The sequence below is a fragment of the Aquarana catesbeiana genome, linkage group LG06 (assembly GCF_042186555.1).
Source record: "Aquarana catesbeiana isolate 2022-GZ linkage group LG06, ASM4218655v1, whole genome shotgun sequence".
Classification (NCBI taxonomy): domain Eukaryota; kingdom Metazoa; phylum Chordata; class Amphibia; order Anura; family Ranidae; genus Aquarana; species Aquarana catesbeiana.
Window position 1 is genome coordinate 62745730 of NC_133329.1, and position 26985 is coordinate 62772714.

At 47.1% G+C, this 26985-nt stretch overlaps 1 protein-coding gene across 1 annotated transcript in view; it reads right to left on the bottom strand.

Annotated features, from left to right (window-relative positions):
- Positions 1 to 26985, bottom strand: part of LOC141148554 (uncharacterized) — a 456462-nt gene that overhangs the window by 359413 nt on the left and 70064 nt on the right. Inside the window, exons 2-3 of the mRNA XM_073636103.1 lie at positions 10199 to 10528; positions 6875 to 7177 (exon numbers count right to left, since the gene is read on the bottom strand). Coding sequence (XP_073492204.1) covers positions 6875 to 7177; positions 10199 to 10528 — 633 coding nt within the window. The remainder of the gene's footprint in view (positions 1 to 6874; positions 7178 to 10198; positions 10529 to 26985) is intronic.

Consider the following 26985-nt stretch of genomic DNA (forward strand, 5'->3'; position numbering starts at 1 on the left):
AAACCAGTCAGAGCCTATCAACACACAGCTTCTCTGGAAGACTCAGCTGCTGTGGGGAGCACCTCCTGACTGCTACTAGGGTACTGTAATTCCAATGAGGTGGCCATGTGTCTTCGGAGCTGGGATCCCTCCAGCTGTTCAAGTGTGTTACCAGAGCTACCCTGGACTTCACAGAGAGCAATGTTCTTTATGAAAATAAAGAGATGTAGCTGTTTGTGTTCTACACCCTTTTGACTGATACTAATTTAGGCTAGATTAGGCTATTCACAGAGAGCAATGTTCTTTATGAAAATAAAGAGATGTAGCTGTTTGTGTTCTACACCCTTTTGACTGATACTAATTTAGGCTAGATTAGGCTATTCTTATAGATACTATGCTATACAGTCACATGTTACCCTGACTGAACCACAGAAACATTGCTGTGAAGAATCCATGTTTGTGCAGGTTTCATAACCTGTTTTGTATTTTTGTGCATTGTCTACATGCTGAGAATCAACTGCATTGAAGCACAGACAATCATACTCTTCTGTGGGGCAAGAAGGGAATGTCCTCTTATATAGAAGGTGAACACTGACTCGGAGGCAGTCAGGGCAAGCAAGGTCCCCATCCCCATGATAGGACTGTCGAGTTGGGCTTTCTCCAGTTCAACTGTTCCAAACATACATAGTAAAAAGTGTTACACTAGAACACGCCACTGCCAAAAGTCAAACAGGGAAACAACCCCCCCCCCACCCACACACACACCAGAACAAAAGATGTGGCCAAAGAAGCTGAAGAGACAGAAATCCCAGACTTGTCTTAGGAATGCCTAGACGTAGGCAAAGAAGAAGTAGAAGTAGGCCTTATGCCGCGTACACACAAGCCGACTTCTTGTCGGACTGAACTCCGAAAGGACTTTTTGACGGAGTTCCAACGAAACGGACTTGCCTACACATGATCACACCAAAGTCCGATCGTTTCGAACGTGATGACGTACAACCGGACTAGAATAAGGAAGTTCATAGCCAGTAGCCAATAGCTGCCCTTGTGTCGTTTTTGGTCCATCGGACTAGCATACAGACGAACGGATTTTTCAATAGGAATTGAGTCTGTTGGAAAGATTTGAAACATGTTCCATTTCTAAAGTCCGTCAGATTTTTCGACAGAAAAGGTCCGATGAAGCCCACACACGATCAAATTGTCCGACGGATTTGTTCCGTCGAACCTTTGATGCCGAAAAGTCTGGTCGTTTGTACGCGGCATGAGGTGAACTGCATGCATGCACTGGAAGAGTATAACTAGGCACAGACATAGAAAAATAATCCAGTAGTTGCCCCTCTAATAGAGGTAATATGGCTATGGTGGTGTGCACTTTTTTGGCAGAGATAATCCATGTGGGAGCAGAACATTGGGGTGTCCACAAAACATTTGCCCGTTTCAAGGGACAAACCATGTCCGGTTTTGTCCGGTTTGTTGGACAAACCTGCCGAAAATGTGTGGTCTGTTCAGGGCGATAAGGCCTGAATTCCACTTCAAGCTTGGAATATGTCTGCACCACTGGAAGCACTGACCATTCGCTTTCTTACACTCAACATGTCAAAAGACAGATACCATCCCATTCTAGTTATGGTGGACCACTTTACCAGACAGTACAGACCTATAACCAGATCACGAAGACAGAAACCAGATAGTGTGGAAGCACTTATTCTTTCATTATGGCTGTCTGTAGAACATACATTCAAACCTGTGATCCTGTTTCGAAAGCGCATTCTTTCAAGAATGGTGCCACTCACTAGGCATTACAAAGTGTGCACCTTAACCACTTCATGCCGGGAGGGCGTCCTGGGACGTCCTTGACTTTGTGGGGCTATATCTGAATGATGGGTGCAACTACAGACATCATTCAGATATTGGCTTTTTTAGCCGGCGATTCCCTACACCATAAGAATGATCATAGTGGCTGTTCCGCCTCTTGATCGTTCTTACGGGCGGCGGGAGGGGACGGCCCCCTCCCGCCGCCCTCCGGTGCTACTACCGACTCACTGCTTTCATCAGTGAGTCGGAGACAGGATCCGCCAGCCGGATGGTGATCATAGAGATTTCCAGCGGACCAGATGGTAGCTGGAGTCTTCATGATCGTTCGGAGGCCGGGCACGATGTTATGACGTCACGCCCGGCCTCTGCATTCAAAAAAACGCTGCCGCCTCGGCTGGGAAGCGGTGATCGTTTTTTTATTTTATTTTAGGCTTCCCAGCCTAGAGGTGAGAAGTGGGGTCTTATTGACCCCATATCTCACTGTAAAAAGGACCGATCGTGCCATATTCCTATTATATATAATAAAAGTAATCAAAAATTTTTTTTTAAATGTCAAACTAAAAAAATAAAAGTCAAATTAACAATAAAAAAAAATTTAAAGTGCCCCTGCCCCCGTGAGCTTGCATGCAGAAGCGAACGCATACGTAAGTCCCGCCCACATATGAAAACGATGTGTAAACCACACATGCGAGGTATCGCCGCGAGCGATAGAGCGAGAGAAATAATTGTAGCCCATGACTGCTTCGGTAACTCAAAACATGTAACCAGTAAAAAATTTTAAAGCGTCGCCTATGGGGATTTTTAAGTGCCAAAGTTTGGCGCCATTCCACGAGCGTGTGCAATTTTGAAGCCTGACAGGTATCTTTTTACTCGGTGTAACTTCATCTTTCATATTATGCAAAAAAATTGGGCTAACTTTAATGTTTTGGTTTTTTTTTAAAAGCATGAAACAGTTTTTTTTCCAAAAAAAACGTGTTCGAAAAATTGCTGCGCAAATACCGTGCGAGATAAAAAGTTGCAATGACCGCCATTGCATTCTCTAGGGTTTTTGCTAAAAAAAACATATATATAATGTTTGGGGGTTCTATGCAATTTTCTAGCAAAAAAATGATGAATTTTACATATAGGAGAGAAATGTTAGAATTGGCCTGGGCACGAAGTGGTTAAAGTAGTTGTAGATGCACAAGGTTTTTTTTACCTTTGTGCATTCTGTGCATGAAGGGAAAACACTTTCTGTGTGCTAAAGCCCCCCAGCCCCCCCCCATTACTTACCTGAGCCCCCTCTCGATCCAGCAATATCCACAAGAGCTTTGCCTCTACGGGGACTCACACTCCTGACTGGATTTTGGCAGCAGCATGAGCCATTCTGCGGCTCCGTGTGTGAATGGACACACAGAGCCGCAGGTCGGGAGCGCACCTGCTTGGGCGACCCAGAGCAGGAGGGAGGAGCCAAGAGCACCGGCGGGGGACCTAAGAAGAGGAGGATCCAGGCTGCTCTGTGCAAAACCATTTTTCTTCCTCCAACACAGCAAGCCCCCCTCCTCAAGAAGGCACATGTACAATCATGCCAAGGAACATCTAAATGATTCAGAGAAGGATTGGGAGAAAGTGCTGTGGCCAGATGAGACCACAATTGAGCTCTTTGGCATTAACTCAACTCATGGCAGAAGATCTGTAAAGAAGAGTGGACCCAAATCCCTCCTGAGATGTGTGCAAACCTGGTCACCAACTACAAGAAATGTCTTACCTCTGTGCTTGCCAACAAGGGTTTCTCCATCAAGTACTAAGTCATGTTTTGCTTGGGGATCAAATACTTTTTTTACTCACTGAACTGCAACTTAATTTATAGCATTTGTTTTATGTGTTTTTTCTGCATTGTTGGTTGATATTCTGTCTCTATCACTTAAAATACACCTATGATAAAAATTATAGACCCTTCATTTCTTTGTAAGCGGGCAAGCTTCCCACTGTAAAGCCTTGTTTTTTTTGTTTTTTTTTTTTCAAATAACAAACATGTTATACTTACCTGTACTGTGCAGTGGTTTTGCACAGAGTAGCCTGGATCCTCCTCTTCTCGGGTCCCTCGCCAGTGCTCCTGGCTCCTCCTTCCTGCCGGCTGCCCCCAGAGCAAGCAGCTTGCTCTGGGGGGCACCCAAGCAGGTGTGCTCCTGAACTGAGGCTCTGTGTGTCCATTCACACATGGAGCCGCAGATTGGCTCCCGCTGCTGCCAAAATCAAACCAGGAGTGCGGGTCCCCAATGAGGCAAAGCTCTCATGGACATCGCTGGATCAAGGGTCAAGGGGGGGGCTCAGGTAAGTAATGGGTGGGGGGCTGGGAGGGGCTCCTGCACACAGAAGGTTTTTTACCTTCATGCATAAAACCTTGTGCCTTTACAACCACTTTAAGGTGCACACCAACAAGTAAAATTGCAATCACCATTGGAAGAAGTCCAGAGAGTTGTCCTAGAAAAGACTACTCAAGTTGTGCCAGTTTGTATTATCCAGATTAAAGGAGCCCAAGTAAAACTGAGAGGCCTACACCCTTACCTTCTCAAACCAATTAGGACCCCTAGAGAGACCCATAAGGAGCGATTTCGAAGAACCTGTCTAAAGCAGGGTACACACTTTTTCGTTTTATCATTTAACCAGCAAGAATACACAGATCAGCACTGCATCCATTGGTTACATACGCAGATCGAATGCTGGTTTTCCAGTATCACCATTCGATAGAAATTGGTCGTTAAACAGCGGTAGACACAGAATGAAATTCAGACAGTTCTTGCTGAACTTGATGATTTTCGGTCCATATATACCCTGCTTAAAGTTGTGAGACACAAATGTTGTGAGACACAGAAGTTGGTGGCTCTCTCCTGCTCTTTCACCATTATCTCCAAAACCCTCAGTGGAAGCCTTGGATCCTCACAATAATACACAGCTCAAAGGTCACTCACCTCAGGTCCATACTCATGTTGTAGGGCCCTCTGAACCACCATCCACTGACATGCTTGAAAATAGAGAAATGCCCCCTCTTGTCCAAGAACATGGAACACAGACTCAACCACAAGGGTTTCCACAGACGTAACACTGGGATACCCCTGTACATTTTGCGCAAAGCCAATATGAATGGTCTGCAAACTGGCTAGGGACAGTAAGTTCAATGGGGTGGAGTGCTCATTTACTCACAATGCTTAGATGCAGGGCCCTTTAACTTTTTTCCCCACAACTCTCTGGGATTTTGCACAAGCCCAAGGAAGATAAGCTTCTCTTCTTTCCTCTCTTAGCTTAAGTAGACATACTGTAGTTGGGCAAGTGATCTGCAACCAGGTGGTGTGAAGTCTTCCACTGTCAGAACCAGCATGTACATAGCCAGTCCACAGCCCAATAATATACTTTTCTAACTTCCAATGACTGTATAGCAAGTTCAAAAGTACAGGAATTCCAGTGAGTTGGCACTTTGTCCACAGGCCTGAGATCCCTTTGGCTGTTCATCTGCGTTACTAGAGCTACCCTGGGTGTCAATGAAAGGGATGATGTTATGCGGATAATCACAAAGAGCTGTTTGGTTCTGAACTGTTTTACTGAAGTAGTAATTCTCATATTAACCTCTTCCTGCCAGTGCCTCCCAGCCTTATAATAGGTTTAGGATGCCGGGAGGCGGGGTATAAGATCACATGACCGCCGTGAAAGCCAATCACAGCGGTCACGTGATGCGAAAAACTCCCGACCACAAGCAGCAATCAGGAACTTTTGGTTAGGGCGCGTGCTCACGGCACAGGTGTATTAACCACAATTCACGCAAATATGAGGCCTCTTTACGCCAAAGCCCAGGCGCCAAAAGGCAGCATATTTGCATGTGGCCGGCGCCAGAGGCTTCAATACATTGTTATTATAATTACCATGCTATGCAGCCACATGTTACCCTAACTGAACCACAGAGGCATTACTGTGAGGAGTCCATGTTTGTGCAGCTTTTATAATCAGTTTTGTGTTATTCTGTATTGTATGTATGCTTTTTTGCCATTCTGTTTTGCATTATTGATTCTAACCTTGCCCCTGTTTTGTAGACTGCAACTTACATTTACTCTCTGTCTGATCATGCATTTGATAATGCATCCTGTTACAAAACTATGATGAAAGGAAGAAATCAAATATATGAAGCAGTCTGTTAGCAATAAAAACAGCATTTATTATCTGAGCTCCTTGTGACAGTTTTATTATATTTTGAATCTGACAGTTGACCTAGTGACTTTTCACTTCAGCAGGGTGCCCACACATTACAATATTCTACAGTAAAATCACTGCAGCTTTGTAACCATGTGGAGGTATTTTTAAATGGACTCACCCTGCCCTGCTCCAAATACATAATTACTTCCACAGCCATGGTCAGCTACAAAGTCTATATTCTTCAGCTACATTTTCTCTGTGCTAGCTGTGCCTGTGCAGTAAATCCCAATCTATGGGACATCTCCAGAATCTACCCAACCCTGAGTGATGAACCTATAGAAGTCTATGTGGCACCCTAGCTCTCCGCATGGAGGTCTCTCTGCAGAGGTCTGACACACCCTGTGCTGAGTCAGGCCTATAGCTCAGCAATCTGCAACGCTCATGCTTCCAGCTGATTGGAAATAATCTGCTTCTGACTAGTGGGGAGCCTGTTGGACCTCTGAATAAAGCTTACTAGTCCACAACAAAGAGAGAGCAAAAACATAAAAAAAATAATAATAACATCAATCTATCCTGCAAAAGAAGAGGGCTAATGCTTAGCACCCTGATGACCATTACCTCTTATCATCCCTCTTGAGAAGCTATGGCTGCCAAAGTATATTCAACATCTTACATACTTCAGGGTGTGCCAGATGCCTGGTCTGCCACTAGTAGTTTGATCTACTGGTCGCTACTGTGTTCTTAAGTGACATAGAAGCTGGAAAGTGGAGGGGGGCTCTAAATTGAACTGAATAGCCAGACAATGAGCAGAAGATAAGCACTGACAGCGGAAATGGGCCTGCTATGTAGCAATCTGTTACATTGTCCTAACGAGCAAAGAACAAGGTGACGTAAAAGTCCACAAGCTTCCTCATACCTTTATATGTCACTGAGAAGTCATCCTGGATGGGCTCTGGTTGGGACACATGCTCCACCTGACAAGCAATGGATGGATGATCTTGGATCTGAGCAGGGGTGAGGACTATAGAGCTGTTCACTCTGAAAGTCCCATCAGCATCCATCTGAAATGTTCCAATTTCTGATTTATTCAGGATCTCAATATTATTCCGCAGCCAGGTGACTCTAATCTCTCTAGGGAAGAAACCTGTAATTGAACAATCAACCACGTTTTTGTCATTCTTATGAAGATACTTGTTGTGTATCTTGACCGTTGGCTTAGCTGTAAGACAAAAAAGATTAAAAAAAAAAGATTAAAACAAAAAAGATTAAAAAAAAAAGATTAAAACATAAATAATCATGTTTAATTTTGAGAATGTCCAAGTAGCTTTAAAAAAATTATATATGTATTTTTGTTTCCATTTTCCGGCTAAAGAAGTTGAGAAAATGGGAAGAGTTTTGGAAACTTAGGGAAAATGTGCCCTTTTTTTGCCTGCTAACCTGTGAAAAACCATGTAAAAAGAATGTGCTAAAATTTGTTTGTGAACTTTAGGAGAGCTGGGCAATACACATACAGCCATTAATTTGCATAGGCTGAGTGGCCCCAGTTATTCGCAAACATCTGTCATTCTGAAGCCTGGAATTTTTACCACCAGAATTCGCACTATAGCCCTAATTACCAGTATGAATGAGGCCTAAAACTAATCAGACAGACCGAATCCGGCGGACAATCCGACCGTGTGTGGGCTTCATCGGACTTTCGACGGACCTTTTCGGTCAAAAATCTGCCGAACTTTAGATTTGAAACTTGTTTCAAATCTTCCTGCCGGAACTCCGCCGGACCCAGTTCCTATCGGGAAGCCTGTTCATCTGTATGCTGGTCCAACAGACCAAATGCGACACAAGGGCAGCTACAGCACCTGCCCGCGAGAATGTTTCCAGCCTGATCCTATCGCGCTGGTTCTCGGTGACAGGGTACTGTACATCTCGCACTCGCTGCATAGGAAAAACATGTTTTCCTATTGCAGCGAGCACAAGAGGGAGGCGACAATGTCCCTCAGGTCTGGTATGGATTCTAAGGGGAACCCCTACGCCGAAAAAAACCGCGTGGGGTTCCCCCCAAAATCCATACCAGACCCTTATCCGAGCACACAGCCCAGCCGGTCAGGAAAGGGGGTGGGGACGAGCGAGCGCCCCCCCTCCTGAACTGTACCAGGCCGCATGCCCTCAACATGGGGGGGTGGGTGCTTTGGGAGAGGGGGGCGCCCTGCGCCCCCCCCGAGCACCTTGTCCCCATGTTGATGAGGACAAGGGCCTCTTCCCGACAACCCTGGCCGTTGTTTGTCGGAGTCTGCGGGCGGGGGGCTTATCGGAATCCAGGAGCCCCCTTTAATAAGGGGGCCCCCCAGATCCCGGCCCCCCACCCTATGTGAATGAGCATGGGGTACATCGTACCCCTACCCATTCACCTGGGGAAAAAAGTGTCAATAAAAAAACACACTACACAGGTTTTAAAAGTAATTTATTAGGCGGCTCCGGGGGTCTTCTTCCGACTTCTGAGGTCTCTTCCGACTTCTCCCCTCTCTCCGGCCTCTTCTCCTGGTGTCTAGTTCTTCTCCTGCTCTCTGGCCTCTTCTCCGGGTGTCCGACCTCTTCTCCCGCTCTCCGGTTCTTCTGCCGGGCTCCTCCGCTATCCTCTGCTCCTTTACCTCTCTTTTTCTAGCGGTGGCCCGGTCTTCTCCGTCGTCTTGTTCGCTCTTCTCTTCTTCCGATGTTGACACAACGCTCTTTCCCGCTGTAATGCTGTGCCCGCCGGGGCATGCTGGGACTATGCCGTCATAAGTGGCGGGGTCACCGGTGACATCACCCAGTGACCACGCCCCATGCCTATATAAGTCGTTGCGCACCGTGAACACAGCATTACAGTGGGAGAGAGAGTCGTGATAACATCGAAAGAAGAGGGAACAAGACGACGGAGAAGACCGGGCCACTGCTAGCAAAAGAGCGTCAAAAGAGCAGAAGATAGCGGAGGAGCCCGGCAGAAGAACCGGAGAGCGGGAGAAGAACCGGACACCAGGAGAAAAGGCCGGAGAGCGGGAGAAGAACCGGACACTGGGAGCAGAGGCTGGAAAGAGCGGAGAAGTCGGAAGAAACCCCCGAAGTCGGAAGAAGACCCCCGGAGCTGCCTAATAAATTACTTTTAAAACCTGTGTAGTGTATTTTTTTATTGACACTTTTTTTCCCCAGGTGAATGGGTAGGGGTACGATTTACCCCATACTCATTCACATAGGGTGGAGGGCTGGGATCTGGGGGCCCCCTTATTAAAGGGGGCTCCCTGATTCCGATAAGCCCCCCGCCCACAGACCCTGACAACCAACAGCCAGGGTTGTCGGGAAAAGGCCCTTGTCCTCATCAACATGGGGACAAGGTGCTTTGGGGTGGGGGGGCCGCAGGGTGCCCCCCTCCCCCAAAGCACCCACCCCCCATGTTGAGGGCATGCGGCCTGGTACGGTTCAGGAGGGGGGGCCGCTTGCTCGTCCCCACCCCCGTTCCTGGCCGGCCTGGCTGTGTGCTCGGATAAGGGTCTGGTATGGATTTTGGGGGGACCCCCACACAGCTTTTTCGGCATAGAGGCTTCCCCTTAAAATCCATACCAGACCTAAGGGCCTGGTATGCTCTGCGACGGGGCTCGCAAGGTGTCAATCTCGCCGATAAGCAGCGAGATTGACTTCCTTTTCTAGTCCCGTCGTACCCGAGTCACGTTCAAAATGAACGGACTTTAGTCCGTGTGTGGGCAAGTCCGTTCATTCAGAAAGTCCGTCGGAAGTCCGCCGAAAGTCCGTCGGCAAGACTGTCAGACCTAGTCTGCCGGAAAGCCCGGTCGTGTGTATAGGGCATAAGTTTTATTGTTGGTGAAATTATGCTGAAGATGAAATTAGTAGGTTTGTTGCAAAATCAAGGAAGATGATGGTGGCTGTAGGGGAAGGAGGTAGAGTGGCAGTTGTCTGTGGACAGAGGACAGACATAAGGCAGAGCAGTAATTGAGTGTTGCTAATCTATGGAGGGGAGAGGAGAAGCAACTAAACACATTTCACTGGGAGAGGAAGCAGAAAAGGATCTGGTCATGGCATGAGGAGAAGAGAAAGATAGATATCTGATCATAGATTAGGTTAAGGGGTAATGTTTGAGCTGTCATTTGAATTTTTTGAAGAAGAAATCAAAGTTCATACCCTTTCTCCTCATGTGTGAAGCCCTGGTACAATTGTTTACAGCAGAAATTAGATACCGTACTTTGCTCCTTACCTTCAACATTGAGCTGGATCTCCCTGGACATTCTGTCTGGACTGTAGATGACTAAACACTTATAAGTTCCGTGGTTGGCGATGGTCACATTGCGAATGGTCAGCGATGCTTTTCCTTGTCTGGCTGCCTGCTCATTGAAAGACACCCCGTCACTGACCACTTTCTCCTTATTGTCAAATCTCAGCAGTTCTTTAGTTCCAAAGGACCAGATTATCCCCAAAAACTGTGGATTTATCAGCAGAGTATTCACGCTAAAGGTACATGGTAAAACTACATGAGACTGGAGTAAAGCTGTTTGTGAGGGAGGAGCAGTTACTTCCAACCCAGAACCTGGAAAAAGATGTATTAAATTAACATTTAAAGGGAATATATAGAGGTTTTTGTAAATACTGTATATATCTGTTATGGTCAGGACTAAAAAAATTATATTTTTGTAAGATATTTTTGATCAGTGAGGCAAATATGACGTTTTGCATATTGATATTTTGTAATGTTTTAGCCACGAAGTGGAGCTTTTGTTCCATTTTTTTTTACATGTTGTTTTCAATAATCTTACAGCCTGTGGAAAAAAAGCCTCTTGTTCACAGACCTGAATAGCTCAAGGGGAATGTTATACACAAATGAATTAGTCAGAGCCCTCCTGTATTGGGCGACCCCATGAAGACCAGACCCACTGAGCCTCAGAACAGGAAACTACGGCTGTTCTACTGCCTTAGATAAATATATAGTGCTGTAATGTACAATGTTTATTTGTAAAACATAGATAGGAGAGCCCGGAACAGCAGCATGTAATGCCTAGGTGCTGGGCATGCATGACTTTGGGAGCAGTAGGGTTAACTAAGCTGGTAGGTGGGGTTGGAGTTAGCCGAGGGGGAGGTATTAAGGGATGCCTTAAATTGGTAATCCCGCCCTGGGGGAGTAACAGTTGAGTGGAGGAAAGTTCAGAGCAGGATGGCAGAGATGGAGCAACTGATGGAGCAGCTTAAGGCTGAAGCGGCAGTGAGAGGGGCGGCCTGGCTACAGGAGACGATAGCGGAGGCCATCCAGAGAGCGGGGCCTGCTCCGTGCGGGGGTGAGATCAGCGCTAGCAGGGCACGGCGGTCACGGCCACCCGAGCGGTTCTCCCCGGAGCAGCGGAGGTCGGATCAGCGGCAGCCTAGGAGTCCGGTCGGACACCCGGCGGGCCCGCCGACGAAGCGGATGGCGGGTGAAGCGAGCGGATGCACGAGGGGGTCCTCAGCACAGCGGACCAGGAGAAGGGAGGCCGCTGGAGCAGCAGCGCGGCCTAGTATGAGAGCAGAGGTGAGCGCAAGCCCCGCCCCCCCGGAGAAGTGACGAGGAGGCACAGAGAAGAGCACATGGAGGGATTCCTGGGCCTTCAGGTTCCGCGGCAGGGGATCATAGGAGGAGCGATCGGGGTTGGCCTGTTAGGGCAGCTAACCCGATCAACAGCAGGGCTGTGGTGCAGAACACCGGCCCAGGACATGGCAAGCAGAAGTCGGATGGCTCGAGCGATACGCAGAGGCTGGGACGGCAAGTTACAACGCCGATGGCAGCCACGGTGTCCAGGCCGGGTGGGCCCTCATCGTCAGAGGAAGAAGTAGAGGAGCGCCATGCAGCCCCAGAGTGGTCCGGGTCAGAGGAGGAGCCGTACCCCCCGTCCAGGAGAACAGCAGCGGTGGACACCAGAGGGTCAGCTGATGAGGTTACACCTGTGCAGCCTGGTGAGTCAAATGTTACCTTACTTAATTTAGGCCTGCCTAGTGGTGTGGGGCCCAGGGGGGTGGGGACTAGCGCGTTTCCTAGAGTAGAGGGAACAGAGGGAGGCGGGGAGACCTCTGGATTAATGGGTTTCTTGGCAGGCATAAAGGAACTGGTAAAAAGATTTGAGGCTCCTGCAGGACCGGTGGCGTCTTGGATACCGCCGGCTGGGGGGGGCTGGGGCATCAGGAATGGTGGAAGCGGGGACGGTGGTCACAGGAGTGGTTGCCTCACCCACGGGGAGGCAACGGTGGTGACGGGGAGTGAGAACACGCAAGGGACAGAAAAAACGGCGGCGGCGGTTGAGGCTGCAGGTAGGCAGGACATAACCAGGTTGGCTGACGCCGCAAAATGTGAGGTATATGTTTGCTATGAGGGACCGTTAGGGTCGCATTTGAAGCAGGAGGTGCGTGAGAAGTTGTGGAAAGGTGAGTACGTGGAAATTTTTTCGCTGCTACCGCTGGAGAAATTCAACCTGGATAGGGTGAAGCCGGATGACTCCAAGAAGGAGGATGAGGAGAAGAGGAGGTACCGTTTAATCCCGAGAACATTTGCCAACTGGTTGCAGGCGTTTGCGATTATGGCAAGTGTCATCGGGGAAAAGCAACCCGAGCATTGCTCGGCTCTTTTCTGTTATCAGGATGCAATTGGGGAAGCTTATAGGGTTATGGGGGTACAGCGTGGCTGAGGTATGACGAGCAGTTCCGTCAGCGGAGGGCAGTGAGGCCGGCATTGCGGTGGGACCATAAGGACATCAGCTTATGGATGAGATTGATGATGCCGGCGAGGGCCTCCAATCAGTTTTTTCAAGGGGGGACCGGCGGCCCTTCGGCCCAGGGACAGTCGGTCGGAAACAAGAAAGGGTTTTGCTGGCAATACAACACAGGGAGCTGCAAGTTTGGCGCCACTTGTAAGTATAAACACGAGTGTTCCGGATGCGGGGGATCTCATCCAGGATCTAGATGTTTTAAGCAGGGCAAGGGTCGTCCAGGAGAGGCTGCAAGCAAAAGGGAGGACCCCGGTGAGAGTGGAAAAGATGCGACCGTTTCTAGGTAGGTATCCAGACAGGAAAGCCGCCCAATTGTTGGACAAGGGTTTTTCGGTGGGCTTTAGGATCCCATGCACATTGACAGTTATCCCCCCCGGTGTCGCCCAATTTAAGGTCAGCAATGCAACATCCGGAAGTAGTTACGGAAAAGCTGAGGAAGGAAGTTACATTGGGACGCATGGGCGGTCCATTCCCAGAGGCGCCATTTAAGGATTTGGTGGTTTCGCCTCTGGGGGTGGTACCAAAAAAGGAACCGGGCAAATTTAGGCTCATTCATCACCTATCTTTCCCAAAAGGGGGGTCAGTGAATGATGCCATAGATCAAGGGGAGTGTTCAGTGACTTACACTTCATTCGATGCGGCAGTGGGATGGGTACGGCGCTATGGGAAGGGAGCCTTGATGGCAAAAGCGGATGTGGAATCCGCTTTTAGGCTGTTGCCGGTACACCCCGAGAGTTTTCGGTTACTGGGGTGTCATTGGGATAATGAATTTTATGTGGACCAATGCCTACCCATGGGTTGCTCGATATCGTGCACGATATTTGAGCAATTCAGCTCATTTGTGGAATGGGTGGTACGGGAGGTGTCGGGGTGAATTCTATAATTCATTACCTTGATGATTTTCTCTGTATGGGTCCGGCTTCCTCGCGGATCTGCGCTGTGCTCCTAGCCACACTGGAACACATTGCAGAAAAATTTGGCATTCCATTGGCTGCTGATAAAACGGAGGGACCTTGCACGGTCATCACGTTTTTGGACATTGTCCTGGATTCGGACGCGATGGAATGCAGGCTGCCGGATGATAAATTGGAGGACCTGAAGAGGGAAATAGCGGGGCTTTTGGGATTGCGTAAAGTGCAGCTGCGGATGCTGCAATCGGTACTGGGCAAGCTTAATTTTGCATGCCGCATTTTACCAATGGGGAGGGTGTTCAGTCGCCGGCTGGCGGCCAGCACGAGTGGAATCAAATCGCCATGACATTTTGTGCGTTTAAGTGCAACGCACAGGGCAGATTTGAGGGTGTGGCATTAATTTTTTGAGTCTTTTAATGGTAGGGCGTTTTGGATGTCGGGTCCAGTCAGCAATTTTGACTTGGAGCTATTCACGGACGCAGCGGGTTCCACAGGTTTTGGGGCATTTTTTCAGGGTCAGTGGAGCGCAGGGCCTTGGCCTCAGGCATGGGTGGAGCATGATTCACAAAGAACCTAGTGCTGCTGGAGTTATTTCCGGTAGTGCTGGCGGTAGAACTGTGGGGTGCATCATTCAGGGATCTGAAGGTGCAATTCCATGTTGACAACATGGGAGTGGTGCAGGTAATTAATAGGAGTACGGCGCCATCACCGCCAGTGATTAGGCTGCTGCGGCATTTAGTCTTGCGCTGTCTGCAACTAAATGTATTCGTTCATGCTGTCCATTTACCGGGAGTTGTTATCGCTGATGCGTTGTCTCGCTTCCAGTGGGACAGGTTCCGAGAGTTGGCGCCGGATGCGGAACAACAAGGGGTACCTTGTCCCGAATGGCTGTGGGAGATAGCGTTGGCATCATCGCAGGATGGATAAGGAAGTCGGTGAGTGGGGTTACATAGGCAGTGTACACGAAGGTATGGAATGAGTGGAGCGAGTTTGCAGAAGGATTGGGGGAGGATCCAGCCGGTCAGGACGTGCGATTGCTGTTACTGTACTATATTGCTAGGAAAATGGAGGAAGGTTTGTCCGCATCAATGGTGAATAAGAGGGTAGCTGGTTTAGCTTTTCTTTTTAAGTTACAAGGTAGGCCAGATTTTACAAAGGATTTTTGGGTACGGCAGGCAATGAAGGGTTATAGGAAGTCGATGGTTCGACGGGATTCTAGGAGGCCTGTGACGTTTGAAATCCTGCAGGGTGTCGTAACTCAGTTGTTTTATGTGTGTACGTCCAGTTATGAAGTTGTGTTGTTTACGGCGGCCTTTTTATTGGGGTTTTTTGGGGCGTTTCGGATAGGGGAGCTGGTCAGCCCTTCTAAGAAAATACAAGGGGGATTGATGTATCAGGAGATGTCGTGGGGTGAAGAGGGTTTGAAGTTGTGGTTACGGAAATCAAAGACTGATCAAATGGGTAGAGGGAGAAGGGTTGAGGTGTATCCAATTGTGGGATCACAATTATGCCCGGTAAAAGCGGTTGGGGAATTTTTGAGGGTTCGTCCAGCGGTACTGGGCCCCTTGTTGCTGCATAAGGAGGGTGATTTCCTGTCTAGATTTCAGTTTGTCACGGTTTTTAATAAATGTATTAGGGGGTTGGGGCTGGAAGAGAAGGGTTTTTCGTCCCACTCCTTCAGGATTGGGGCCGCTACGGAGGCAGCCAGAAATGGTATGGATGTGGAAGCAGTTAAGCGAATTGGGAGGTGGTAATCTAATAGGTTCCGATCTTACGTGCGTCCCCATATGGTGGTAAACTTGTAGAAGGTTATACGGGCTTACGGTGTTGGAACTGGGGGGTGGTAAGCGAATGTTGACTAAACCGGGGCTTACAGTATGGTGTTTTCCTTTGTGTTCTTCTATTTTCAGATGCAGTGACGGGGATGGTATGGATTATGGGCCATTCCTATGTGTCCTGGGGGGCACGGAGAGGGGACGCCCGCAAGGAGGGTAGGCAATTGGGTTTTAATAAGCGGGAGGCCTCTATCAAGTGGTTGGGGATCCCAGGCATGTTGTGGGGTAGATTGGTGTCGGAAGTGCATCGCTATGCACAAAGAGATAGGCCTCTGGACGTATTAGTCATCCATGTAGGAGGCAATGATTTGAGCGTAAGAGCCATGGTGGATATCACGCGTGACATCAAGCTTGATGTCTGGCGGTTAAAGGAAGCCTTCCCTAACATGATCATTGTCTGGTCTGACATGGTGGCTAGGATGTCATGGAGAATGGCCAGGTCGGTGGAGGGGGTGAATAGGGCCCGTAAAAAAATAAACAGGGAAGTGAGTAAGTTTGTGGTAAATAATGGGGGTTTGGCGGTGAGGCACCTTGAGCTGGAGTTTGAGACATGGAGGTATTTGAGAGCTGATGGGTTTCATTTAAATGAGGTTGGTATAGATTTGTGGGCATTAGGACTACAAGACGGCATACAGAGAGCACTTTGTGTGTCGGGGCACCCATGAGTAAGGTGTTATTCCTGGGTGCGGTGGCGGGCGTTGGTCTGTGCAAAAGAAGGAAAATTACAAAAGTAAGAGTTGGTTTGGGAGATAAAGTTGATATGGGTCCTTATGGTGGTTCCCGGTTAACGGAGGTTAGCCGGGAAGTGATAATGGGGCACTGTGGTCACTGGTTAGTCTCTGTGCCAGCTTGTCGGCTTGAGGCCTATGGTATAAATTTGATGGGGCCGCAGTGCAAGTGTGTTATGGACATGTTTGATTATTAAGAGATTGCGCAGACCAACGCTTGAGATATTTAATGGTGGTATAACAGATGTTGTTTTTGCAGTTAATGTTGATATGTTTATTTTTCTACTTAAAAGATTTATTTGTTAAATAAAGTAGGCTGCTAAGGCCTTTTATTACTCAAATATTGGTGTGGTCTTCGTTATTGGGGTAATGGTTTAAAATAAAGGGGTTAAAGGGTATGGTTAAGCACATCTGTTATCCAACAGTCATGCATATCTCTCTCTCACACACACACACACACACACTCTCTCTCTCTCCCTCACTCTCTCTCTCTCCCTCACTTGACATTGCGAGGCTCTGTCACTATGGAAATAGGTTGAAAAAGGACGCAGAGTTTGCATGGACAGGGCTACAGAGCATATATTTTGAGAGGAGAAAACTGCTCTGGCAGCTTTCTCCAGGTGTTGCTATTTCCGGATAGGGCTCTGTAGTTTAGAGATTCCTAAGAGTCTTGGGTGGGATGGAATCTCCAACCCTGTGTGACCAGGTACACCCCCTATTCATGCGCCCAGCCCCTTTCAGGACAGCGGGTGCATGAATTACATCGTCTGGTGAGTTTTTTTAAATGAGAGTCTGGGAGACTGAGAAAGCCAGTAAAACCAGGGGGCTGGAGGGAATCCAGAAGTCTGTTGGGAGCAAGCAGATGTACTGCTGACAAGAGAGCCAGGTGGCTTGATATGTTTTTCATTTATGTGTGCTAAAAGAAGTTGAAACCCCTGCGTGGGAATCCTGGATGGGCTTTTTTGTGTTGTTTTTTCCCTTTTAATAAAATTGGGCTACCAGGCCCTTAACGATAATGCCTGTGTGACATGGACTCACTGCACAAAAATAGCATCTACCATCAAGCTAAATACCCCTAAATATCACTATATAATATATACACACACATTATATTGTCAAAAGAATTGGGATGCCTACATTTACACGCACATGAACTTTAACGGTATCCCAGTCTTAGTTCGTAGGGTTCAATATTGAGTTGGCCACCCTTTGCAGCTATAAAAGCTTCAACTCTTCTGGGAAGGCTGTCCACAAGGTTTAGGAGTGTGTCTGTACAGAGAGGTACAGAGAGGCTTAAAGATACTGTACCCCAATGGTTGCCCTGACCTTGCAAGTCTCCTGAAACCTGACACCCTGGTTCAGACATTTCAGCAATAATAAACAAAGAAATATAGATGCAGACACAGAATAGATCACAGTAAACCAAGTGAGTTTTAATTAGGGTTTTGCAGTAAATAGAATCAACAGAAAATGGATCAAATAAGAGAAATAAGGTTATTGTTATACTCTTTCTGTGAATATGCAAATGAATTGTCAACTAAAGTCCCTTGGGGAGCAATGAATCAGCAAGTTTAACCAATCAGGGTCTATGGCTGTAGGGCAGAAAAGGGTAGGAGAATGACCAATCTGGAGTCAGGCTACTCCATTTAACCTCCTGACGCCTCAGCCCCCTTTAACCACTTGCTTACTGACAGGGGTCAGGTCCCGGGGAAAAAAAGTGTGGGAACTAACCCAAGATTTCCGCCCCTCGCCTCAAAAATAAAAAAGTGTGTGTGTGTAAGTATATATATATATATATATATATATATATATACACACATACACACACACACACAATGTCTTCAGACTGCCTGAGTTGATTGTGCAAAGTGGGACCCAGGCCCCAGGCTGCTCACTCCTCAGTGCCCATCCACCGCAGCCTGATCAGTGCCAATTAAATGCAGCTTTACCAGTGCCCAGCAATGCGGAATTACCAGTGCCCAGCAATGTGGCCTCACCAGTGCCCAGCAATGCAGCCTCACCAGTGCCCAGCAATGCGGCCTCACCAGTGCCCAGCAATGCGGCCTCCCCAGTGCCCAGCAATGCAGCCTCACCAGTGCCCAGCAATGCAGCCTCGCCAGTGCCCAGCAATGCAGACTCACCAGTGCCCATCAATGCACCTTGGTCAGTGCCCGGCAATGCAGCCTGATCAGTGTCCCTAGATATGTAGCCTGATCAGTGTCCCCAGCAATCTAGTCTGATCAGTGTCCCCAGCAATGTAGCCTGATCAGTGTCCCCAGATATGCAGCCTGATCAGTGTCCCCAGCAATGTAGCCTGATCAGCGCTCCCAGCAATGCAGCCTGATCATTGCCCCCAGCAATGCAGCCTTACCAGCACCAATGGGGGTCAGTCCGCCCCCGGGTGCTACACCCATCCTCCCCTCCCTCGGTCCTCCTCCTCCACTGGCCCCTATAACAAGGTCCCGTCTCCTATAATACACGCCGGCATTGTTCCGCCTATCACTAGACTCTAGGAGGCAGGACCTTGTTACAGGGGCCGCTGGAGGAAGACCAAGGGAGGGGAGGACAGGAGTGCTAGGATGACACCCCTCCTCCCCAAGGCGTGGGGTGGACTGACCCCCGTTGGCATGGACGCCCTCTCTTCCCGCACACCCACACTGCCTGCCACAGCTCACAGTCCTGCAGGATGCAGCTCCTAATGGGAACAATGTTACTGTTGTGAAAAAAGTGCAGGAACATCGCTCCCATGCGTTCCCGCAGGACTCGAGCTCTGATAATGTGTATGAAGAAATGGAAAGTGGCTAAAGTGACCACATGGACTGTAAATGTGCTTTTATATTTATTTATTGGTAATATGAACATGTGGATATATGGATTTATTATTATAAACTATATTAATAAACCCAAATAAATATCTAAATGTTCATATTACCAATAAATAAATATAAAGGCACATTTACAGTCCATGTGGTCACTTTAGCAACTTTCCATTTCTTCATACACATTATGATGATAGATTGATAGTATAACATCTCTAACAGTAACCTAATGTCCCAGTGATAATGATAATCATGAATGTCTGCAACCTTCATCACTTAATGCTGACAAGAGAACAAAAGCTTTGCATTGCTATTTAAAAATAAGACCTGTAGATGCAGGGCCGGTGCTACCACTAGGCAAACTAGGCAGCTGCCTAGGGTGCACTGCTGCCTAGGGCGCATGGTCAGTGGTGTTCCTACTTTCTTCTCTCTGCAGCAAGCAACAAAGTCTCAGGATCAGCAGGCAGCCGCACATAGTGTCAGAGGCGGAGTGGCAGTGGAGGACTGTGTCTGTGTCCCGACTCCCGAATGAATAGAAGCAAGCAAAATTCATTGATGGGCACTGGTAGGCTGCATTTGATGTTTGTCATGGTACTACTTACAGTGAGCCCACAGGCGAGCAGGTGACACGGGATCCCCCAGGGCGTGGAGTCTAAGGGCCAGCCGGTATTCTGCCAGGCACCCCCTTTACGAGGGTTTGGGCTTAGCTGCGTGCTGACCCCAGGTCACGACCCCCGGGTTCACCCTGCTCGCTAGGGAAGTACCGGTCAGACAAGGATGGATGGATGACGCAAAGGAGAGCCGGATAGTGAGCCAAGGTCAGGGCGGGCTGCAGACAACGTAATCAGAACAAGCCGAGTCGGTACACAAGAGATCAGTTCACGAGAGGTCAGGTTAAGGCAGGTTACACGAAGGGAGCTCAGAAACAAATGTTGCTCAAGCAACCAGTAGCTGGTCAGAAGGGATTTAAATAGAGTAGCACATGAGGGGCTGGACAGGAAGTAGCAGGAAGGAATCATATATTAAGCAACAGGTGAGACCGGCGACACCCATAGCTGCAGAATGCAGTAGAGCTGAACACAAGCTAGTGGAACAACAGGTGCCAGCCGGCCTACAGCCGTAAAGGTGAGACACAGATCAGCTCCGCAGCTGATCTGTGACAATGGGTGCTGGTGAGACTGCATTTAATGGGCGCTGGTGAGGCTGCATTTGATGGGCGCTGGTGAGGCTGCATTTGATGGGCGCTGGTGAGGCTGCATTTGATGGGTGCTGGTGGGCTCCATTTGATCGGCCCTTTCCTTTAAAAAGGTGGCATATACATGGGCAGGGCAAAGGGGGTGTAGTCACGATGGAGCCAAGGCGGTCGGCAAAATGAGGTTTCGCCTAGAGTGTCAAAAATCCTTGCACCAGCCCTGTGTAGATATCTGTGACCACACTGGATTATTCTGCAGTGTGTGCCCCAGACAGCAGGCTCTTCCCTCCATGCAGGCAGCCCATGCCTCTCTCTCTCTCTGACAGGGAAAGATGCCCCGCCCCTCCCCCCAGCAGCTGTGTTTTCCGTGCAGAGCACTCACTGCAAGCACGGGGGTAAAGAGGGGAGGAAGGGGAAAGAAGCTATCTGCTGTAAGAGCCTCTGCATTTCACTAAGGGAGCCCGACCTGAAAACATCCAGGGGACAAACAGCAAACAAGCAGGACTGCAAAGAGCTATGCACAGCCCGCACTTCCTCTCGGCTCTCCTCTCCTCGCTCCCAGGGCTGAGCTGACAGATGCCGCTGTTACTAATCCTGCCAGTAGGTGGCGGAGTCCATCACCCACTCCCGACTCCCAGCCAGGACGCAGCTACAAATGGGAACGAGGTTACTGTTGTGCAAAAAGTACAGGAACGTCGTTCCCATGCATTCCTGCAGGACTCGAGCCCTGCTTACTGGGCACTTAAATACCCCTCCTGCCCAGACCAACTTTCAGCTTTCAGCGCTTGCACACTTTGTATGACAATTGCGCGGTCATGCAACACTGTACCCAAATTAAATTTTTATCATTTTTTCCCCACAAATAGAGATTTCTTTTGGTGGTATTTAATCACTGCTGGGTTTTTTATTTTTTGATAAAAAAAAAACGAAAAAAGATAGACATTTTTGAAAAAACAAAACAAAACAGTTTTATATTTTGTTATAAAATTTTGCAAACAGTTAATTTTTCTCCTTCATTGATGTGCGCTGTGAAGTAGAATAGTAAAGTATCGAACCAGGGAGAACTTCAGCAATGCAGGTTTATTAACAGCTGATAACATACAGGTTTATGTTCAAAGTATTACAAGATACAGATCTAATTTATACAGTTTCTTACAATGCAAGCATATTAGATATAAATATTCTTATCCTCTAACCAAATTTAAACAATTGTGAATTGTTCTCACCTTGAACCAGAATGGGTCTTTTCTGCCAATTCTTGGGAACCTCTCACCTGATAGGGACCAGCCGATCTGCCGGTGGTCTGGTCCCCTCACAGAGTTCTGGGTTCCAGCTCGACCAAGTTCTTGAGGGAAATTCACCTGAGACCACATTCTGGAACAAGTTAAGAAGTCTTCTCTGACTCGTACGAGGAGACAAGTTATGGACAGATACTTGCCCATTGGTTCTGACCTCTATGACCCGTGCAATAGGGCAGCATACATAGAGTTCAGCCTTATGAGCTCCTATCTGACTTGTCCAAGGGGACAAGTTAGGACAGATACTTGCCCATTGGTTCTGACCTCTATGACCCGTGCAATAGGGCAGCATACATAGAGTTCAGCCTTATGAGCTCCTATCTGACTTGTCTGTGTAACAATTGCAGAGCTTGCATTTATATACTCTTTTACAAGTCTTATCTCAACTATCTGTCTTACAAATGATTGGTCGCTAAGATCTACGTCAAACTAACTAACCATAAATCTGACACTTGTTCTACAACCAGATAAACTTAATTATTCCCAAAATTCCTATATGTTCATTAAAGTGATTTATAACTGGTTTTGTCCAATTAAAAACACCTGTGTAGAGACAGTCTGGCACCCAGCTGTGTTATCAAACTCTTCTAATCTTGACACTAGCTTCAAGGATTTGCAGATTTACGACTGAGACAATGAACTTTCAATAACCCCACCAGATGTGTCTATATGTGTTACTATATGTATGTATTTTAACAGTTTGAATGAGGGCACAAGCAGACCTTTGTTTGACCTTGTCAAACTTAATTTAATGTACTGTACATAACTTTCCTGTATTCCACCTAATTATTTTAACCACCTGTTTTCTTATCTGTCTGAGACAATTCTATATTACTTGAATCTATTCTAATGAACTTTCACCCAGTAAACTATCTTAATAAATTTTCGAGAACACCTGTGTACAAGTACTTGTCATAAAGCAGAGGTCATTTAAAGTTCAACACTTATAAATGAAGACTTTCTAAATCTATGGAAAACACAGTATACATTATTAAAGATTAATAATTGTTGCTTTACTTATTGAATAATAATATTGATAAAACCACAAATATATAATAATATGAATAATAATAATAATAATAATTATCAATAAAATATATGCAAATCAATATATATAATATGAAATACATTGGCTAATATGAGATTCTACAACAGCTGATGAGGCTGCACTGATAAGGCAGCACTGATGGACACTGATAGGTCGCACTGGTGGGCACTGATGATGCGGCACTGGTGGGCACTGAAGGGCATTGATAGGTGGCACTGAAGGGCACTGATAGGTGATTCTGATGGGTGGCAGCAAATGTCACTGATGGGTGCGAGGAGGTTAACACAAACACTTAACACAGCTTGGCAGGTTGTATCTAGAGTCTATGGGGCTGATTTACGAAAGCAGTGCGCCATCAGTAGAGGCACACGGCGAGGTGCAAAGCACATTTTCATATTTATGAAACGGTGCACCAGGAACAGAGCGCAAATCCTCCATTTACTATAGCAATCTCGGCGTACGGGAGAATGCAATCTGTGCACCACATGTGAGGAAGTTTAGTAACAACTGCCCAAGTAACAAATATGCCCAAAATAGAATGAGAAAGTAACTTTTTCAGAGCAAGCCTGCTGTGCCTGCAAGTACGTTTAGAACTGCGTGAGATCAATGTAAGCACTGCGCATGTGCAAGCGGCTCTTTTGCTCGTTCAATTGCGTTTGTTCACTGCGCGGCCAAAATCTTAGTAAATGTCAAGCAACGCAAATGCAATTGCGTGGGTTGAACGGGCGCACCTCTAAACTTGACATTTTTTTTTTTTATGCTGGTTCACCTTTATGTCTTTAAGGAGATTTGCACACAGGTCATGTTAGCATGTTACGTTGCCAACATGTGACATGTACCTTGTTAAAATTATGTAAAATAACTCTTGCTCCTCTAGCTCCTCCTAAAAGGGCATTTAACCTTTACCCTCTAATGCATATGATTTCTTTGGGCTAACTTTTGCTTTTAAAGGGGAACTTTACACTCCACTGCATTCTCAAAAGGCTGTGAGCTGCCTTCACCAATCCAAACCACATCCTTTTTCAGGGCATACAACAGGGCCAGCTAGGAAAGGGGCGAGAAGAGCGATCACAAAACCCCCTCCTGAACCATACAAGGCCACATGCACTCAACATAGCTGTCTGCCTTTGGGGCATGTTGGGCTCAGCCCAATACCAAACCACAAAGCACCCACTAGTTTAAAGGGGCTTTCCACATTCCATAAAGCCCCCTGTCTGCAGCCCCCCACAACCCCAGCCTAGGGTTGTGTGGAAGAGGCCCTTGTCCCCCAGAATAATGGAACAAGGTGGTTGACCGAGCCCCTCCTGCCCCCAAGCATCCACCCCCTTTTCATAGGATGGCTTGCTGTGTGTTTGGCTAGGGGTTTGTTAGTGTTTGGGAGGGGCACAATTTTTTTTTGTTTGGGTGGGATTTTTCACATGGGGGTTTTCATTTTAAGCCTTAATAGACCCAAATGACCTTGTATGTATTGAGGGGGAGGAGGGGGTTAGGCTATTTTTTTCTTTTGTGTCAAAATCTTGCAGCTGTAATGTAGATTTGTAACTTTTCTGTAAAGCCGTACATCTTTGAAGCAGCATTTTGGATACATGCTACAGATGCACCACTTTACAGGCAGAGTAAGCCCCCCCCCCCCAGGTTATTATTATTTTAAGCACTTTTGCTTTTTTAAAGGCACTTCTCCTTGTTTCGTTTTTGGGGTTGTGCAAATTGGTGACATTAATATATGTCCCTTAGGGTGGGACCTGGGCCCCCATACCCATTTTAAGGCCAATAACTAGAAGATAAGCCAGCCACGTGGGTACTAGCAAAATTAACAAGTCAGTTCCCATAGACTTTTCACAACTGTGTGAAACAATCAGCGCCACCATAAATTAATCAAGTGCAAATTTGCAGCCGCTATACACTTTAAGTGAAATCACTACGCTTAAAAAAAAACAAAAAAAAACAACTAATAATAAATAAATAAATAAATAAATTTGAATTTGAATTTTACAGTGATAATTCAATGCTATGCTTAGTGCTATGTATACATGCAAAAAAATTCAAATTCATAATAAATGTCCCATAAATCAACATCAATCTTGATAGTAGTGCTCCAGTGTTATTATCATATCAGCGTGCTTCTCAATAATTCTTATTGATTGTGCAAACCACCACTATCTATTTAATCTGCTCACCTCAAGGATGAGTCAGGAAGACTCAATTGAACTTTTTATTTTCAGTCCCCAAACGTCTTTTCCTTCTCTCAGGACTCAGGAGCTGTTCAATTTCTCCCTTTCACAATCTCCACTCCACCCAATGTATCTTTCACAGATAGGGGGTAGCTCTCTGAAATTATTCAGCTGTTCTTCCACTTCAAGGGACTCATGTATCATGTAATCAAAAACACAGCCGACATAGTGCTCTCTGCTATAAAACTTTAACTAAAAAAAGAGGACACTTAATAGATATAAAAACAAAAATCGCTTGTTACATGTATTGAGGGCGTCCACTCGCTCACCACCGTGGCTGCGCAACGTCATAGGCTCGGATCTTCTCCTCTGCACATGTATCGACCTCTGAATGGTCTTCCTCAGCAGATGGCCCCTGTGTGTGTGTATATATATATATAAATATATATATATATATATATATATATATATATATTGTATACAGTTTAGCTAGATCTCACTGCAGACCGTTCCTGTTGTTCTCTTCCTAATATACTACAGGCAGGCAGTTGATTCAGTTAGCTGCAGTATATTCAGTACTGTATCCTGTGCAGCTAGATCTCACTGCAGACCTTTCCTGTTGTTCTGTTCCCGATATACTACAGACAGGCAGTTGATTCAGTTAGCTGCAGTATATTCAGTACTGTATCCTGTGCAGCTAGATCTCACTGCAGACCATTCCTGTTGTTCTGTTCCTAAAATACTACAGGCAGGCAGTTGATTCAGTTAGCTGCAGTATATTCAGTATACTGTATCCAGTTTAGCTAGATCTCACTGCAGACCGTTCCTGTTGTTCTCTTCCTAATATACTACAGGCAGGCAGTGGATTCAGTTAGCTGCAGTATATTCAATATATATATATATATATATATATATATATATATATATATATATATATATATATACATCCCAGCTTTGTGCAGCTACATCTCACTGCAGGCCATTCATGGTGTACCTATTCAAATACATTACAAATACATCAAATACAGTATGTCTGAAAGGCCAACAAGGAGAGGCAGACACTCACAGGCCACTAAAAGAGGGCAAGCAGGCTCTGTGTCTACAGCTAACAGTGCTGGTCGTGGACACAGTGCATCCTCAGCACGTGGCCGTGGGGCATACTTGTCCTTTTTTTCAGCAGCTGGCTGTGTTGAGCCACAACATGCAGAAGAGTTGGTAGAGTGGATGACCAAGCCGTCCTCATCCTCCTCATCCTCTGTCACCCAGGCTCAGTGTACTTTGGCTGCCAATGCAGCTGCCAAAGCGGCCTATTCCATCGGCTCCAGGTCATCAGTTACTCCTTCCCTAGCCCCACCATCATGCACGGAGGAGTCCCCCGAACTGTTCGACCACAGTGTTGGCTTCATGCTGTAGGAGGATGTGCAGCGTTTTGAAGGCTCCGATGATGGTACCCAGCTTGAGCAAGGCAGTAACGTGAGCCCAGAGAGAGGGGGTGCCCAAGAAGGACAACAAACTGGCAGTCATGTTCCTCCAGCTCCAGCATACTGCCAGGTTTGCTCCAGTGACAAGGAGGGAGGGGATGATGAGGTCACTGACTCTACATGGGTGCCTGATAGCAGAGAGGAGGAGGCACATCTCCAACGAGGCAGGATGCCCTCCAGAGGCCATCTTAAGGGCAGCCAACCGACTGCATCACACCGCAGAGCGCAGCTTGTGCAGGGCACTGCTGACTCCGCACGTTTTTCCAAAAGTTCTTTGGTGTGGGCCTTTTTTGAGACGTGCACAGCAGATGGCACCATTGCTGTTTGCAACATATGTCTGAAGTGTATCAAGTGTGGCCAAAACAGCAGCCGCTTGGGCACCACATGCTTGACCAGACATATGTCGAACTCCCATGCAGTCTGTTGGCAAACGTACTTAAAAGACCCACACCAAAGAACAAGGCAGACCTCTCCTTGCTCCTCATCAGCTGGGATCTCCAATCCCACTATACCTTCAGTTCTCTCAGAAACCTGCACTGAGAGGAATGAAGGTGTAGAATTAGGTGTGCCAAGTACTTGCGGGCAATCTCCTATTGCTACACCAACGTCCGATTATAACAGGCAAATTTCCCTACCCCAGTTGCTAAACCGGCGAAGGAATTTCGGTCCCAGCCATCCACATGCCCAGCGGCTGAATGCTAGCTTGGCTAAATTGCTAGCACTCCAACTGCTGCCTTTTCAGCTGGTAGACTCTGCCCCCTTTCGTGAATTTGT